The 13,878-nt window shown below is 43.9% G+C and overlaps 1 protein-coding gene across 1 annotated transcript in view; it reads left to right on the top strand.

The window, feature by feature from the left end:
- The window catches only part of SIK2 (salt inducible kinase 2), a 108,401-nt gene that overhangs the window by 75,023 nt on the left and 19,500 nt on the right, over positions 1-13,878 (top strand). The window contains exons 7-8 of the mRNA XM_044277667.1: positions 2,855-3,075; positions 3,485-3,637. Of these exons, the coding sequence (XP_044133602.1) occupies positions 2,855-3,075; positions 3,485-3,637 (374 nt within the window). The remainder of the gene's footprint in view (positions 1-2,854; positions 3,076-3,484; positions 3,638-13,878) is intronic.

Genomic DNA, 13,878 nt, shown 5'->3' on the forward strand with positions numbered 1-13,878 from the left:
TTGTTTCTGAACGTCATTTAATTAACTTTATGTTTGCAATCAAAATCCATCTCCTGGGATGACGTATGATAATGCCCATGGAATAACAATGATATCCTGATGGCCTAAGAGCCTGGAATCCATGCTTGGACTTAAAGCCCCTGTCTAATAAGCATCAGTCAGATGTAGGCACACCCATGCATTTCAGATTTATTTCTATATTCTGTTCTAGTATTTATCTTAAAGGGGTTATCCCATCATTAATGCAAAAAATTAAAAAATAATGTACTAAATCATCATATGGATCCAGAGATCTCCACATTCATTGCTCTGCCAGATTTATTTCAAACTGGAAGCTCAGAGTGCATGTCCTTCCCGCTGTAGCACTCTCCCTATCGCAGCTCAGGATGTGTGTCCTTTCTGTAGCAGCTGTCACTCTGTGACTGTCCTAGCTTCTAACAGTTGATATAGCTGGTAGCAGTTGAAAGATAGAATTGAGCATGTGCGACCTCCACCAGCAAGGTGGACAGAGAAATGAGGAAAAGAACAAATAGCAGGTGGCGCTATACAGATACATTTTATTGAATAATTCAGTGACTACACTAAACGTCCCTTTACACAGACTGATGTGTAAGGCCTCATGCACACGACCGTTGTTTAGGTCCGCATCTGAGACGCAGTTTTTGTGGCTTGGATGCGGACCCATTCACTTCAATGGGGCCTCAAGGGACAGCATCCGTTACTCCGTTCCGTGGTCCGCAAAAAAATATAACCTGTCCTATTCTTGTCTGTTTTGCGGACAAGAATAGGCAGTTATATCAATGACTGTGGAATGCAATTTGCGGACCGCAAAACACACAACGGTCGTGTGCATGAGGCCTAAGGCAATTATCGGGAATGAACCAGATGTTCCTGATAATTGCCTGGTCGGTGTCGGACAATCACCAGCGCTGTACCGGGGCAAGCGATGGTAGAGTGATCACTTGTCCCTACAGAGGATCATTGTTCCTGGGACAACCACTTTAACAGTCTCTTTGGCCAACTTTCCTTAAACCCTGAGTGTGAATCGTTATACATGGCTGATCAGTGGCACATGTCTCTGTTGAAGGCAGTGATAGGTTGCCACAGTCACATGATTCATAATTTCCAGTCTAAAGGGGGGTGGGGCTCTTTTTCTTTTTTTGAACCAGAGTGTTAATTGGTCAATTTAAATTCAGTCTGTCAGCAAAACATGCAAAACTGCTGACAGTACTATGTAGGGGCCAAGAGAGCAGTACAGTCATACCTTTTGTGGAGTATTTGTCATAAGGAGAAATGTGAATATGATGTTTTATTCTGCTAGTTTCTTCTCCTACAACTGCGAGGATGCAGAACTTCACTGTGAAGTGATCTCTCATTGAGCTGCTTCCCAGCCCCTCCCCTCTGCTCTGAGTGACAGCTGTAACATCCAACCAGGAGACCACTGCAGCTGTCACTCAGAGCAAAGGGGAAGGACTAGTGGGAAGCAACTCAATGAGCGATCACTTCATTTATCACAGTGGCGCACGCTAGGCACTTTTAGCAAACTTTATACTGCTTAATGATTGGCTTACTTTGCAACAGAATTTTGCATTAGGCCATGCCCCTTTCCAGCTGCTACTGTGCCTTCTCGATGAGCTAGGTGCACTGGATTTTTCATTTGGTTAACATTTCATCCATAAATGGTCTTAAACTAGAAGTGCCAAATTTTGACACTTTTTCCAAAGTGAAGGTTGAGTCACATTTGTAATTATGGAACTGTATGCTGATCGAAAACGTAATACATGGATTCAATTTACAGAATTGTCTTGGTTCATGAAAGAAGCGTTAAAGAACAAAGCCTGCTCTGCTACATCTGTACGTCCAACTCTTGTGGCTTGCTGGCTTTCATCATTACCACTATTTGCTTTTGAATATTTTTGCTAGATTTGGAGAATCTTTCAGCCTTTGTTGGTTTTGTGGTCTACGTGACTTTTTTTTCGTATGCGTCTTCGATCTGGCTTGCAGTATCGCCCGTCACAGTTTGACAGAAATCCTTCTAGGTCATCCTGATCCCTGTGTCCACTGTCCCTCCTTCCCATCCGAAGGGTTATAAGCAAAGAACGACAGGATTAACAATGGAAACAAAGCCATAATCTTTCTGCAGATTCTTTGTGGTGGAAACACAGACCTCAGGCTATAGCTGTGACGTATGGAACTTCATTAAACCGTGGTCCCCTGAGGCAGACCAGCTTATATTTAACCCCTTTTCGCATGTAGTAACATGTAGCCTGTCTGTCATGCTGTCTGTTATCTACTCTAAGGCTCAGAACTGAATACAGTTTGTCATTGAGGAGAAAAGAATTACATAAATATCACAATTTTACAAAATGGAGCAATAAATATGACGCAGCTATATAGTTTTGTAATATGATAGACATTTCTTCACTTTGGCACTGAAAATGGAGATCGCTGCTGTTTCCAGAGAGGCTCTTGGGCTCCAATGTAAAATAGGGGCCTCCCACCTACCATGTTCTATTTACAATAAAGGGGCCATTGGGCTCCAGGGCAAAATCTGGGCCTCCCACCTACCATGTTCTATTTACAATAAAGGGGCCATTGGGCTCCAGGGCAAAATCTGGGCCTCCCACCTACCATGTTCTATTTACAATAAAGGGGCCATTGGGCCATCTCTGTGATTATTACCTCACGCCTCCTATAGTTAGATCCCTGGTTGTGTCATAGGAGTCTTCATCTATCCTAGTTGCTGGGTCGGAATACAGGGAAACTTTTCATCCATATTTGAGCACTTCTTTTACATTTTTTTAATATATATGATTAATTTATTTGTTTTTTGTTTTCTTTTGTTTTTTTGTAGAATGTGAGCACTTAATTAGAAGGATGTTGGTGCTAGAACCCTCAAAACGTCTTTCCATTGCTCAAATCAAAGAGCACAAATGGATGATGACGGAGGTTCCAGTGAACCGACCGGTCCTGTATGCACAGAACCAAGAGAAGGAAGCTTCTATTGGGGAACACAATGAACAAGTCCTGAGACTCATGCACAGCTTGGGGATAGACCAGCAGAAGACCATAGAGGTAAGAAACTGCCTTCATCAAAACCCCACAACTGGACTTTGATTACCTATTTTAAAAAATGAGGATAACCATAGATAACTTATTACTGACACTCAGTTTGACCAAACACATAGATCCAGCCCAGTTCTGTCCATTTGGCTCTCTTGCCCGGTACATTGCATCTGTGAAGGATCACTATGTACTTTACATAGTCCAATAGAGAGTTTAATGAGAGAAGCTCTAGAAAGGTTCTGTGCATGCCGATCTACGTGCTCTTTAGATTTAATGTTTCACCGAGGCACACTTCTTTAATAATCGTCTATCATCCATCTCAAGAGGTCTCTATCACTAACTGTATACTGATGAGTTCTCGTCTTGACATGGGCACGTCCACTGCAGGTCGCTGACACTGTTGCGTTTTTACTTGCAGTCTTTACAGGACCGCAGTTACAATCACTTTGCTGCTATATATTACCTCCTGGTGGAGAGACTAAAATCTCACAGAAGTAGCTTCCCCGTGGAGGCTAGGATTGACGCACGACAACGGCGACCAAGTACTGTTGCGGAGCAAACCGTTGCCAAGGTAACAGTGGTTCTTTCTTAAAGGGTTTATTGTAAAAAATGTACCAATTTGAAAGGCAACAGTTGTAAAAAAATATAAATAAATTATAAATATTGGGGAATTTATCAAAACCGATGCAAAAGAAAAGTGGTATAAGTTGTTGCTTGCATTTTGATAAGGGTCTCTAAAATATTATAGCTGTGGTTGCTATTGGCAACTGCCCCAGTTTTCCCTTGAAGCTATTTTGATAAATCTTCCCATAGGGCTAAACCTGCAGACTAGGCATTAAAGAGGCTGTCTCACTTCAGCAAATGGCATTTATCATGTAGAGAAAGGTAACACAAGGCACTTACTAATGTATTGTGATTGTCCATATTGTCTCCTTTTCTGGCTCCATTTTCCATCGCATTATACACTGTCTGTTTCTATGGTTACGACCACCCTGAAATCCAGCAGTGGTGGTCGTGCTTGCTCACTATAGGAATAATTGCCAGTATATGCTCACTCCCGTGGTCCTGGCCACCAGAGAGCCGAAGCTTTTTCCTATAGTGTGCAAGCACGGCCACAGCTGCTGGATTGCAGGGTGGTCGTAACCATAGAAACGAGCAGTGTATAATGTGATGGAAAAATGAATCCAGCAAACAAAGGAAGCAATATGGACGATCACAGCACATTAGTAAGTGGCTTGAATTAACTTTCTCTATATGATACATGCCACTTGCTGAAGTGAGACAACCCCTTTAAATGCACTGAGGGCAGGCCCTAGCCACTGGGTGCACCTTAGCTCCTCTGCTCTGCTTCTGAAAAAGGCCCCCCTCAGCTTGATTGACAGGGGAAGACATCCAGGTGGAAAGGGGGGGGGTATCCAGGAAAGCAAGCTGAGCAGAGGACCTAAGGTGCACCGAAGGGTTAGTGCCCACCCTCGGTGCATTTAAAGAGGTTGTCTCATCTTGTACATTGGTCGCATATCACTAAGATATGCCACCAATGTAAAGTGTAAGTCTGTCCTCTGAGACCCGCAGCTACATACAGAACTGGCACCCCAAAAGTGAAGGAGAGTGCACCATGCTCTCCTTTCACCTCTATGGGAGTTCTGAAAATAGCCGAGCGAGCACATGCACAGCTGCTCTCCGCTGACTTTGGGGGTCCCGTTCTGTAGATGGGTGCGGGTCATGCCTCTGGGACAACACCTATCTGACATTGGTGACCTATCCTAGCAACATGCCACCAATGTCTAAGATGAACAACCCCTTTAAGTCCTAATTTGCCTGTTTTTAAAAATACTTATTTCCTCTAAACACACAGATGGATCGGGGGAAGAAAGTTATTCTTTAATCGGCAGGGTCAGCCCTACCAGGCATTATAGCTGGTCTGATAGGGTTGATCCTGCTGTCAGGTGCCCATTAATGCAGCCATGCACAAAACACTGAGCACATTGTTAGAAGAGTCTGTGCGTTTTAAGTCTGCAAAATGTTTATAACCTGCACTATTACTGTATGTCGTCACTGCGGTCATAAATAAGTAGCAAACAATAGGTGTTCCATTACCTCCTGCTGACAGATCTAATAAAGCACATACCTGTATTGGCTATGTAATGTCTTCCTGTTAGGTAGTTTTACAGGAACAATCATGTACATTGTTCTTAAGGAGTGGGGCGTTATGGAAACTATTATAATTATAACTCAGGGTGACAGATTTATCCTGGTCTTGACCTCACTCCATAGCGCTGATATGTCACTGTAGTGCCGGACTACCACACCAGTAAGAACAAAGCGTGTTTCCTAGGCATTGTTGTGTGAGTGCAGTGCTTGTGTTGTATTCTTCAGGGATGATGACCTCATGTCTGTGACGTCACCATTAGCTGCATGCTGATCTCTACCATGTGGAGGTATCTATGATACCGTTAGCCATGCCCATCGTTATAGGGTGCATGATCAATGTGGTCTGACATACAATAGAAGAAAGATCCTGTAGCGTAGGTGGAAGCTTTGACAATGCCATGAACACAGTCCACGTTGGCATTCCCTAGAGGCGAAGCGGCTGCAGATTAGCCGTGTAAGACCTTGGATCGTACTCGCAGTGGAACGTCTTGGGACGGCCGGCTGTTATGGTTGGTTTGATTTCCGCACCACAGAAATGTTCTCCTGACATCTAAGTTAGACAGGCTCATGCGGGAATCAGCTTGTGGGTCTTGGAACCGATGATCCAGGTGTGGTCATTGAAAGGTTTCTGGGCTCTGGGCCAGAGTATCACATGTGGTGAATGATGTAAGACCAAGGATGGGTACAACCTCACCTTACCTGCCATGTGAGAAGAAGCCGGGGCAGATAGGGACATGAGATGTAAAGGTATGACGTCCCCCAGTCTCTTATCAGAACCAGATGGCAGGATGTATGTTTAAACGTCCATTGTAGCTAATGTCTGTCTAGCAGGAAAACTGAATGGGGATTTTTGTGCCAAAGTTTCTGTGAGGCCATCTTTCTTTTTAACTCCTAAAACCACCCTTTATTCCGTGCATTTGACGTTATTGGGCGATTAACAAAGGAGAGTTTTCTGTTTCAAGGTGGCTTTTATGCTTACAGTTCCTAAGAAACTTCTCATGGAGCCTGCAAAGTGTAGAAGAGACTTTCTTAAGACTTGGGTCAGAGGAGCTGCTGAAGGGGAGACCAGAGTTTGCGTCACTCACCAAATACTATGTGATAACTCAACATGTGGAAAGTTGAAGAATTACCTAAGCAATAAATAAGGCAACTGGCGAATATTCTGTATAAATGTGGACAGTCGATTTCTTGATCAGCAAAAAGTTTTGAATTTTGCATACACATGAAGAAAAAATACATTTGGCAGAAATCATTTAAAAATTGAACTTATTTTAAGCAGATCTTATAAGAATTCAAAAGTGCTTCTTAGTTCATACAGAGAAGGCACCCTGACATATCATAGTCTACATGAGGTTAGAATTCAAAAATGTCCTCTCAGGGGTTTGTTTCATACAGGTCATAGTGTGAGAGCTTCCGTAGAATGTCAATGGACCTTGACCACCACTCCATCCACACTCCTCCTCATCACGTTTGTATGAACGGGGGATTCATGACCCTCAATCTAGTGATGACTGATCCAACTGTGATAAATTTCTGATAAGTTGGGTCTCTACTGCTGGGACCTCCACTATTCACTAGAACGAGGCCTACAGTTTTTCCTCCCCGTATGACCACAGTTTCCATCTTTTAGACAATGGACTGGCAGGGTGCATGCATGACCACCACTCCATTCAGTCTCCTCGTCACTGCGTTCTAGTAATGAGAAGGTATGGAGCTTGAGGACCCCATTCTAGTAATGGGTAGGAGTCCCAGTAATCAGACCCTCACTGATCAGATATTTGTCCCCTGTGTTTGATCCATGGGTGATTAAATGTACTTTTGTAGGACAGCCCCTTTAAATACAAATTTTGGTCCAGGAACCATGTGGGTACATCACAGTATACTCTGAGATGCTCTGCCTGCCATCAGACATACTCGTATCCTTCAGATGTAGCCCATACATGATGTGAACAGAGCCTTGGCCCGACACCACTACCGTGATAATCCAAGAGCAGGTGATTATGGCAGCCGATCATCCCCTGTATATGCTGCTTATTAGTATTATAAAGGGTTAGCAGAAGGTGTTACCGTACTGCATAGAACCGAATTATAGAGAGCGTGTCACCTTGTGACCCCGGCTAGGAAGTGATAAGGTATTGATTTTCACTCTTTAATTAGCAGTGAGAGTTAATGGGTGACATCACGCTGCACACGAGCAAATAAATGACTCCGACAAATAATGTACCCGGCGGTATTAAAGCTTATTAGCACAAATAACTCCAGCCGAGCCGCATCCGCTAACCATTCAACTCTGCTAAAAATAAAAAGATGCTTACATGCCAGCCCTCCTTCAGCAGTAGGGTAATATTTTTAAAAAGTAAATTACGGTATATTGTTCTTAGGGTCCATTCACACGCCCGCAAATTGGGTCCGCATCTGTTCCGCAATTTTGCGGAACAGGTGCGAACTCATTCATTTTCAATGGGGCTGGAATGTGCTGTCCGCATCCGCAATTCCGTTGCGGACAAGAAAAGGCATTTTCTATAAGAGTGTCGGCGATGTGCGGTCCGCGGAATGCACATTGCCGATGTCCTTGTTTTGCGAATCCACAAAGTTTGTCCATGTCCAGTCAGAGCTGCCTGTGCCAGATTGTGTAAGGACATACCCCTTTGACAAGGGGGAATGATAACACCCAATTGTCAGTGTAATCATAAATTTCAAGGAGGAATAATAGGAACAACACAATGTAGAGTTACAAGAGAAACTTCTCCAGAATTGTTACCTTACTGGGAATACAAGTATTTACTGAAACGGACATGTCGGGAGTGATAACAAGTCCTCTTAAAGAGTGAATAAAATGGTGCACCGCTGTTGAGACAGTACAATAATTAAAAGCAGGAGATTTACCGGTACTTTGCATATGGTTCTAGAGATGTCCCCATTCATTAATCTGATTTCTCTGCTAGAGTTATGTCAAGCTGGCAGCTCACAGGGCAGTGTACTTTCTCGGGGCACGTCCTTTCTTTGGAGGCATGTCCATTCTGCTGCAGCTCTGTCCCTGTAACTGTCACAGCTTCTAACAGTAGATATGGCTGGTGGCAGATAAAGGACAGAACTGAGCACGTGCGACCATCTCCAAGAGGTAGATAGATGAGGAAAAGAACAAACAGCAGGTGGCGCTATACAGATACATTTTATTGAATAACTCAGTGGCTATACACAATTTGTAATTACATGTAATTACAAAAGTATTCAGATCCAGGTGCTGGTTTAAAAATGTAAAATATTTTTCCTGTGAGAACCTCCTTTTGATATTTCTGAAAAACTGAAAAAAATAAAAAAACATGCCTGCATGCATACATCTGTACCAGTGGCGTAGCTAGAAATGGGCCCCACAGCAAGTTTTTGAATGGGCCCCCCTCCCCTAGTAATTTTCTCACAACCCCTTTGTTTCATGCCGCCCCCATTCCTGTGGCTAGTAAAGATCGCTCTCTCAGACCAGGCCCGGCAGCTGTTCCATCCATTTCTACGCTGTCTATACTGTCACTGTATATAATTTCATTGTGTAATACTGTCGAGGCCCTGACAAAATCTTTTAGTCCTCCTCCTCCTGGATGGGCCCCTTCTGGGTCGGGGCCCCAAAGCAGCATGCTTCCCCTATAGCTACGCCCCTGATCTGTACGTACTGTACATACTCCACTTCTATGTCCCTGTTGGTTAATTAACTATAAGTTTTTCAACACATTTGCCAGAATAAATTGCTCACTATCATGGCGTGGTTATTTTTGGGTGTAAATTAGGCGTGACTGTAATAAACTTTGCATTCCCAGCTCATACACAAGGCTGCACAGCCTATTAACCATGCCACCAGGAGTTAATGCCCTGTCAATAACCATAATTACTGTGATTTGCGGTGGTTGCGCAGCATCCTGAACAAATCATCGCTGTCAGAGACATAAGTAGGCTAAGAAATGGGACTGTCACTGCAGGATGCCATGTGACGCTCTGGCGCCGGGATCAGAGAAGCTCCGATTTGCATAACGAGCTCTTGCTTGTCTTCGAGCCATCGCTGAACGGTTGGGTTGCGCAGGAGCTTCTGGAGCTATTAAGCCATTCATGAAATATTTCCGTCTTATCAGTGTTTTGGTGTGAGGAGGTGAAATGACCTTGTGAAGGTCACTGACAGATATCACTGTCTCTTCAATGAGGAATGATTGCTATTTAACAATATTTTCACTGTTTGGCATTTTTTCCTTTTTTTCGCCAGTGAATCTTTTGCCGTAATATGTGTGTTTATGTAGTATACAGCGACACAATATCTTACGTAATGGCAGAGCATGGATCCGCGTGTTACACTACATAGCATGAAGTAAATGCGTGGTAGTAATTTTGGCCAATAATTGCACCACATTCATGAAGGGACAACTGCTGACTGAGCACTTCATCGTTACAAAGGAGTTTGATTTGATAGTCACCTTTTAAATACATCAGTTTGTCATAATTATATCTTGAGGAGCTGGTACATAGTAACATACTTACCAACATAAATTTAGATCTTGTAAGCCTCACCACCCAGGAACAACCTCAAACCCACCCATGACTGCCCACCTATAGGTTGGGCTTGCCATGGTTGTGGAATTGGAGTTGAAGATAGTTTTGGGTGGAATCGGTATTTGTTAGTAATATTGTGTAATGAATTTATTAACTTTCATATAATTTAGAAATGTCAATGTTAATAAAGATATTTTATGTTCTATTAATCTAAGGCCCCTATTTATCAAAAACAGTGATACGCAGGGTGCCCTTGTGGTGATGGAGAATCAGTTCTCATCTTTCCTGTGTTCTCCCATGTACCTTATACTATAAAGAGTGATGAGCAGTGTTCTTGTGGTGATAATCGGTCCTCGCATCTCCTGTCTTCACTCCTGTATATTCTCCCTTCTCCTGTGTTTCCCCTGTCCTTATACTATAATCAGTGATAAGCAGGGTGTTCTAGTGGTGATAGATCATCAGTTATCATCCTCGCCTCTCCTTATACTATATACAGTGATAAGAAGGGTGTTCTAGTGGTGATAGATCATCAGTTCTTATCTCTTCTGTGTCCTCTCATGTCCTTATACTATAAACAGTGATAAGCAGTGTTCTTGTGGTGATAATCAGTCCTCGCATCTCCTGTCTTCACTCCTGTCCTTTATATTCACCATATTCTCCCCCTCTCCTGTGCTCATCCCTGTCCTTATACTATAATCAGTGATAAGCACGATGCTTTAGTGGTGATCCTCTCCTTATAATATATACAGTGCTAAGAAGGGTGTTCTAGTGGTGATAGATCATCAGTTCTTATCTCTCCTGTCCTTATACTATATACAGTGATAGGCAGGGTGTTCTAGTGGTGATAGATAACCAGTTCTCACCTCTCCTGTCCTTATATTAAGTATCTTCATGCTGCTCCAAGGCCCTTAGTTAAAATGCCTGACACTGTGCTGCACATGCTCAGTAGTGATGACCAGAGGAGGAAGTTCACTAGTGTTCAAGCCTGCAGTCCTCTCACAACTGCCAGACAGCATTAAAGGGGTTGTCCGGGAATAAGTAACTTTTCACAGTCGCCCTGCATCCTGCCTCTGCTATGGAAAGAATCATACTTACCTACTCACCGCTGTTGTGGTCCTGCGCGCCGGCTCCCGTGTGTCCATCTTCCGGTCCACGGCTTGTTTAATTCCCCTCCAGCTTGAGCACCAATGTCTCTGATGGACACGTCACCACTGAATCCAGTCATTGGCTGCAGAATAGCACATTGTCATCTCACCCCAGAGAGGAAGCAAACAAACTGCGGACCGGAAAATGGGCACATGGGAAACAGTGTGCAGGACCGGAGCTGCAGATAGCAGGTAAGTATGAATCTTTCCACAGCAGAGGCAGGCAGCGGCTCCTGTGAAAAGTTACTTCTTCCCAGACAATGCTTTCATGTCAGTAGCAGCACCAATGTCTACATGTTTCTCTTATTCCCATTTGCACATGATTCTCTGCATTCCAAGGATATACATATAGCGCTTTTCTAACGTTATGGGGAAAATTCATAATTTCTTACAATTCTAAGTGTTTTCCAGTTATTAAATGCACAGTGTGTTGCATATTTACTTACAGGAATTTGGAAAATTTTGGAAATTGTATTCCAATAAGTGTGGATTACATGCTATCTAATTAGTCTGATTACTTACATGACAGTAAGAAAAATACTGATGTTACCATTTTATTACAGTACATTTATTACTATATTATTGGCCATTTATCAAGAAGTCGGAGTTAGAGCTGGAGCCAAAGTGTGATAAAATGTAAGAGTCGGAATCAGAACTGAGTTACTGACTCTACAGCCCTGGGGCTTAGGCTAGTTTCACACTAGCACTGGACATCTCCAGCTGGGAGCAGCACTGCCAGATGCTACCTGACCCCCACCGGCCTTATTTACTATAATAGGGACCGCCGGAGATCCAGACGCAATTCAGCAAACGTGCCGACAATCGGCCAGCCAATTCTCAACATATTTGCCAGGTTGCAGCCGTATCTCCACTGGTTCCCATTATAGTGAATTGGGCTGGACTGCAATCCGGTAGGTTCCGGCAAATGCAGAGAGATCTGGCCTGAACAGTCTGACAGAAACCTGAATTCTGATTGGTTTCCAAGTGTAAAAAAGCCAGTCCAATTCCTTTGGCGATTGGCTGCCATTGGTGAGAGTAGCTTGGCCCCATGTGGCCGTACCCTAAATCTCCCAGTTTATAAATTGGTGTTATGTCATGATTAATGTAAAAAATAAAATTAAAAAAATCATGTACTAAATCGTCATATAGTACATGACAATCTCTTTCTAACAAAGCTAGGACCAGCCCTGTACCTCACATGGATCCAGAGATCTCCCCATTCATTGTTCTGCTAGATTTATATAAACCTGACAGCTCAAGGGGAGTGTCTTTTCTGCTGCAGCTCAGGGGGCGTGTCTGTGCGCTCCCTATCACAGCTCAGGAGGCAGTTGAAGGATGAAACTGAGCATGTGCGGCCATCTCAGTGAGTCTGACATAGAAATAAGAAAAATAACTAACAAACAGCAGGTGGCGCTATACAGATACATTTTATTAAATAACTCAGTGGCTATGCCATATTTTCAATTACATGCAATTACAAAAGTATTCAGATCAAGGAGCTGGTTTGAAAACAAAAGAATATTATTTGTGGGACAACCCCTTTAATTATCACACCGTCCACAAATTAATGGTTATCTACAATTATACCGCTATGAAGCTGGTGATACTTGTCTGTAGTTCTGTAATCAGTCTATAGCCTGCAATTATTTAACCCTTCCCTTTTCTTACAGTACCTCCATTGCACTCAGACACCAACACAAGAGGGACCCGAGAACTCATCAAGCTTGGGCAACTTTCACACTAGCATTTTCCGGTATTGAGATCTGTCATAGGGTCTCAATACCGGCAAAAAAAAACTTCAGTTTTGTCCCCATTTATTGTCAATGTGGACAAAATGTAACTGAACAGAACAGAATGCTCCAAAATGCATTCTGTTCCATTCTCTTACTGGAGAGCAAACCGCAAATGCTGCGGTTTGCTTTCCGTCCTGGGATGCGGAACAAGACTGATCCATCATGACCCACAATGAAAGTCAATGGGGACGGATCCGCATTCTCTGACACAATAGAAAACTGATCCGTCTTCCATTGTCTTTCAATGGAGTTCATGATGGATCAGTCTTGGCTATGTTAAAGATAATACAACCGGATCTGTTCATAACGCATGCAGATGGTTGTATATTATCAGTAACGGAAGCGTTTTTGCTGGACCCTGCCGGATACAGCAAAAACACTAGTGTGAAAGTAGCCTAAGCCTCTTTCACACTTGCGTTGTCCGGATCCGGCGTGTACTCCACTTGCCGAAATTACACACCGGATCCGGAAAAACGCAAGTGTACTGAAAGCATTTGAAGACGGATCCGTCTTCAAAATGCTTTCAGTGTTACTATGGCACCCAGGACGCTATTAAAGTCCTGGTTGCCATAGTAGGAGCGGGGAGCGGGGGAGCGGTATACTTACAGTCCGTGCGGCTCCCGGGGCGCTCCAGAGTGACGTCAGAGCACCCCATGTGCATGGATGACGTGCCATGCGATCACGTGATCCATGCGCTTGGGGCGCCCTGACGTCACTCTGGAGCGCTCCGGGAGCCGCACGGACGGTAAGTATGCTGCTCAACCGCTCCCCACTACACTTTACCATGGCTGCCAGGACTTTAGCGTCCCGGCAGCCAGGGCCGTTTCTAGGGACGGGCGGCCGCCCGGGGCGCTGTCAGAAGCAGGGGGCGCCCGTTGAGGTAAAAAAAAATAAAAAAAAATAAATAAAATTTGGTTATGAAGGTAAAGGATCGGGCGGCCGGGTAATATAACTCAGGACTAGGCCTATCAGACATTATACAGTTATAATGACATCCACAGCAGCCTCCATTCTAAATAATGTCCATAGTGATCCTTATTAAAAATAATGTCCCCCCACAGGCAGGCAGTGCGCACTGCGTGGCGTACAGTGAGTGAGGTCAGCACCGCCGCCCGCACTGCCTGCCCGTTACCGCCCGCCCGGAGCAGTGCTGAGAAAGAAGCCTGCTGTGAGTGAGAGCCTGAGTCTATGGG

The sequence above is a fragment of the Bufo gargarizans genome, chromosome 2 (assembly GCF_014858855.1).
Source record: "Bufo gargarizans isolate SCDJY-AF-19 chromosome 2, ASM1485885v1, whole genome shotgun sequence".
Lineage (NCBI taxonomy): Eukaryota > Metazoa > Chordata > Amphibia > Anura > Bufonidae > Bufo > Bufo gargarizans.